At 54.9% G+C, this 4026-nt stretch overlaps 2 protein-coding genes across 2 annotated transcripts in view; both read left to right on the top strand.

Annotated features, from left to right (window-relative positions):
* The first annotated feature begins 6 nt into the window (after positions 1-6).
* On the top strand, positions 7-1610 carry THAP11 (THAP domain containing 11). The gene has a single exon (XM_005876415.1). It carries the CDS (start codon positions 10-12, stop codon positions 913-915), a length of 906 nt encoding a protein of 301 aa, XP_005876477.1. The 5' UTR covers positions 7-9; the 3' UTR covers positions 916-1610.
* A 2304-nt stretch (positions 1611-3914) lies between these two features.
* The window catches only part of NUTF2 (nuclear transport factor 2), a 19534-nt gene continuing 19422 nt past the window's right edge, over positions 3915-4026 (top strand). Inside the window, exon 1 of the mRNA XM_005876416.2 lies at positions 3915-4015. The gene's annotated coding sequence lies outside the window, so the exon portion shown is untranslated. The remainder of the gene's footprint in view (positions 4016-4026) is intronic.

Genomic DNA, 4026 nt, shown 5'->3' on the forward strand with positions numbered 1-4026 from the left:
GGCGCAGCCATGCCAGGCTTTACGTGTTGCGTGCCGGGCTGCTACAACAACTCGCATCGGGACAAGGCTCTCCATTTCTACACGTTTCCCAAGGACGCTGAGCTGCGGCGCCTCTGGCTCAAGAACGTGTCTCGTGCCGGCGTCAGTGGATGCTTCTCCACCTTCCAGCCCACCACGGGTCACCGTCTCTGCAGCGTCCACTTCCAGGGTGGCCGCAAGACCTACACGGTGCGCGTCCCCACCATCTTCCCTCTGCGCGGCGTTAACGAGCGCAAAGTAGCACGCAGACCCGCCGGGGCCGCAGCCGCCCGCCGCAGGCAGCAGCAGCAGCAACAACAGCAGCAGCAGCAGCAACTGCAGCATCCGCCGCCGCCGTCAGCCTCGACTGCCCAGACCGCCCAGCTGCAGCCGAACCTGGTGTCTGCCTCTGCGGCTGTGCTCCTCACTCTTCAGGCGGCTGTGGACAGCAGCCAGGCTCCTGGATCCGTGCAGCAGGCAACCACTGCTCCCACCGGAGATGATGTGAAACCCATCGATCTGACGGTGCAAGTGGAGTTCGCGGCCGCAGAGGGCGCAGCCGCCGCAGCTGCCGCGTCGGAGCTAGAGGCTGCCACCGCCGGGCTGGAGGCTGCCGAGTGTCCGATGGGCCCCCAGTTGGTGGTAGTAGGGGAAGAGGGCTTCCCTGATACTGGCTCCGACCACTCGTACTCGTTGTCGTCAGGCACCACGGAGGAGGAGCTCCTGCGCAAGCTGAACGAGCAGCGGGACATCCTGGCGCTGATGGAGGTGAAGATGAAGGAGATGAAGGGCAGCATCCGCCACCTGCGTCTCACCGAGGCCAAGCTGCGCGAAGAGCTCCGAGAGAAGGATCGGCTGCTGGCCATGTCTGTCATCCGCAAGAAGCACGGAATGTGAACGGGTCCCCCTGGGACTCCCGGGGCCCTGCCAGCCCAGGAGGCCTGCAGGCCGCCATTGCGAACTCGCCTATACTCCTGGGACACTGGTTGACTGTACTGAGGCTTAGGGCAGCTGGACTGTTGCTGGTGACCTGACACCCTCTTGTTTCCTCTTGAAGTCTGGGACCTTGGACTCTGCTCTGGTGACACCAGCAATTAATGACTCTGTCTCCCCCACATCCCCATCTCCAGTTCATGTTGTGGGTTCTGGTTAAGCAGAGGCTTAGGAACCACTGAACTTGAAACTTACCCCATAGGGATGCAGGTGGGATGCCCAAGGACTATGGGTTTGGGAAGACAACACCTTGTGGTTTGCCAGCAATCAGAGACAACTCTTCTGTGTGTAGTGATAAGGGAGCCAAGTGACATCAGTTCTCCTTTTCATGCTTTTCTTTCCCAGGTGCAGCCTGTGATTCTGATGGGAGCTGGCAGATCTGTGCCTCTGCTTCCTAGGACCTCCCTCTCTAGGAGGCCATCTACAAGGGGATCTAGGTGACATGCTGATGGAGACCCAGCTTGCCAGGGACTTAGGTTTATCTTGTTATGTTTGCTACTGGTTACAAATTCTATTTTCTGTACATTTAGTCAGACTAAAGTTTTCACTGTGTTTGTTTGGCAAAATGAATTAAACAGAAGGTAAGGTTTTTACTTGGATTTCGCCCTTTTATTTTTATAAGGATTCAGCTAAGTGGCCCTGAAACATGGGGCAAATAGGCTGAGGCCTGGTCTCAAGGACCAGGCTGACCCTGGGAGCAGAGATGGTCTCTCCATAAAGGAGTCCTAAGCACATGGCCCCTGGCCCCTTAAGGTCCTCACAGACTTCCTGGCTCAGCTCCAGGTTTGGAAACTTGCACAAAATGGTCCCAGATTGTCCATGGGTGAGCAGCCTGTGTTCTTTTAACAGGGAGAAGGAGCAACTGAGAACTAAGCTGAATTGTGACAGTCTACTTCTCCGAGGGTTTTGAATTCCCAGGTTATCAGCTAGGGTTGAATTTTGCCCACTGTTATAGCCCTTAGGCCTAGTACAGTGTCTAATACACATAGGCATTCAATTACTCAAATCAGTGCAGACCACAGTTGGAACCAGCAGTGGCGCCTGCACAGGCACAAGGACTCTTATACAAATACCTTTCGCCTTGGTGCTCTCAGTATGAATTACCCATACAAGCTTTAAGGAGTAGGAGTTGGGAGTTGTGACTCCTTGACTCATTTTCATGGCTGTTTCCATCTTTCTTAAGATTGGGTATTGTAGGGGTGAGATAACATTTGTATCTATAGCTCCAAGTAATTTTGCTCAAATCCAGTGGGGAAAAGCAAATGCCTTTAAAGCTAGCACTGTTTACTAAGGGTGTTGGGCACAAGTGGACAGTTCTTGAGCTCCATAAAACATCATTCTCTTCTCTGTTACTTATGGAAAAAGCCACTTGCCTGGAGACTTTCCCTTTGGCTGCGAACTGAAAAGACTAAAATGTTCCTCTTCTCTTTGGCACTGACTTGAGAAACAAGTTTTTGGTGGGGAGGCAGAGTGGGGCATAGGTTGTGTGGGTGCCTGGTTGGGGAAGAGATCGGATCTCTGCCTTTCTAGGTTTTTGGCTAGTAACAAGGTAGTGGAAGTACAGCAGTGCCCTTCGAGGCCAGCTGAACTGAAACCCTTTGCCTTCAGCTATTGGCCAGTCTCTCATATGTCCCCCCTCTTTCACTTGGAGTGAGGGATTTCCCAGGCTCAGACCATGCTCTGTAGTGGATCCTTTAGCTCCATTTGGTTGAAGGGACTGAACACTGTTTCTGCTTTGGCTCATGTGAACCTCTCAGCAGCACTCCCAGGAAAGTGTGAGGGCCAGGACTTTGGTCTCTGGAGGTTATGTGTACACAACCCACCCAGTATTTTTGCTTCTTGGGAGGACAGCTCAGAGCAAGGGAGGTCCCAGATGCACCACAAGCAGGACAATGTAGAGTTCTCACTGGCTGAGTAATAAGAAGCATGAGGCAAAGTAGTACACACCTGGAATTTAATAAGCTTGGCCTAGTCTTACCAGCCATCACTGGGAGGGTGGGGTGCAGTCAGTCGGTGAAGGTTCAAAACTCTTCTGGAAGAACAGGATTACTGGGAGATCTCTGGCCTGGAGGGAAGGCATGGAGCTGCCAGGAGAAGCCTTGTAGCTATTTCCCTTACCTATGCCTCCTCCTCTCCCGCCCTGGTTAGCTGTAGGGCATTTCCGCCAACCCGCCTGACCCAGAGGCAGGCCTTCAATGTTTGCGTTGCCCCGGAAACAACTAAAATAGGCGTTGAAAGGAAAGGGCAATCTGGTCATTTAAGTCACGGGGAAATTTGGGGTGAGCCAGTTCTCTTTTCTCATTAATAAAAATGAAACACTTAGTTGTCTGCCTGTACCAAAAAAATGTTTTGGAGACTTCAGTTGTACAAGTCTAAGAGAAATCTTGTCTGCAGCTGAGCCCCACTTGAGGAACATTTGAGTCTACAGCCCGAAGGGAAAGTCTTGCCTGCTCGAATAGTGGTGGGCAGGGCGCACGAATGTAGGCCCGCAGAAGTTATGGATTCTGCCTGGGGCTGGTCTTGAGCACCTCTCCGAGCACCAAAGAGGAGGGGGGTTCCCGAGCGGAAACAGCGCGGGGCCCAGGGAGGGACGGCTGGGCCAGGCTGGGATCCCACGGAGGCGGGGCCAACCCTAGACAGCGGCGCAGGGTGGGGTCGGACCAGCTGGGACCTGGTGACAACAAGCCCTGACCCTTGCCTGGCGCCAACTTCGGGTGTTCCAGAGGCTTCCGCTAGACCACAATTCTCAGGGGCTTGCCCCGGCAGCCGCCCTCCCTGGCTTAGCCTCACCTCCCGCGCTGCGGTCCGTGTCTGGGCCTCGGCGCATAGCATGCCGGGAACTGTAGTTTTCTCTGGGAGTACCTATGCCTGAAAGGAGCGCGGGGAGGACTGCGTTTCCCAGAGTGCAGCGGGGGTGGCGAGGGAAGGTAGGGGGGAAGGGACAGTCGGTCGCCGACCGCGCTGGGTTGCCGCCGCCGCTGCCGCCATCGTGCCAGCCCCTCGGGTGAGTGTCGG

The sequence above is a fragment of the Myotis brandtii genome, unplaced genomic scaffold (assembly GCF_000412655.1).
Source record: "Myotis brandtii unplaced genomic scaffold, ASM41265v1 scaffold486, whole genome shotgun sequence".
In the NCBI taxonomy this organism is placed as follows: domain Eukaryota; kingdom Metazoa; phylum Chordata; class Mammalia; order Chiroptera; family Vespertilionidae; genus Myotis; species Myotis brandtii.

What these genes read in the sequence shown, in the direction of transcription:
- THAP11 (XM_005876415.1), top strand. Translation starts at nt 10, where the DNA reads ATGCCAGGCTTTACGTGTTGCGTGCCGGGCTGCTACAACAACTCGCAT.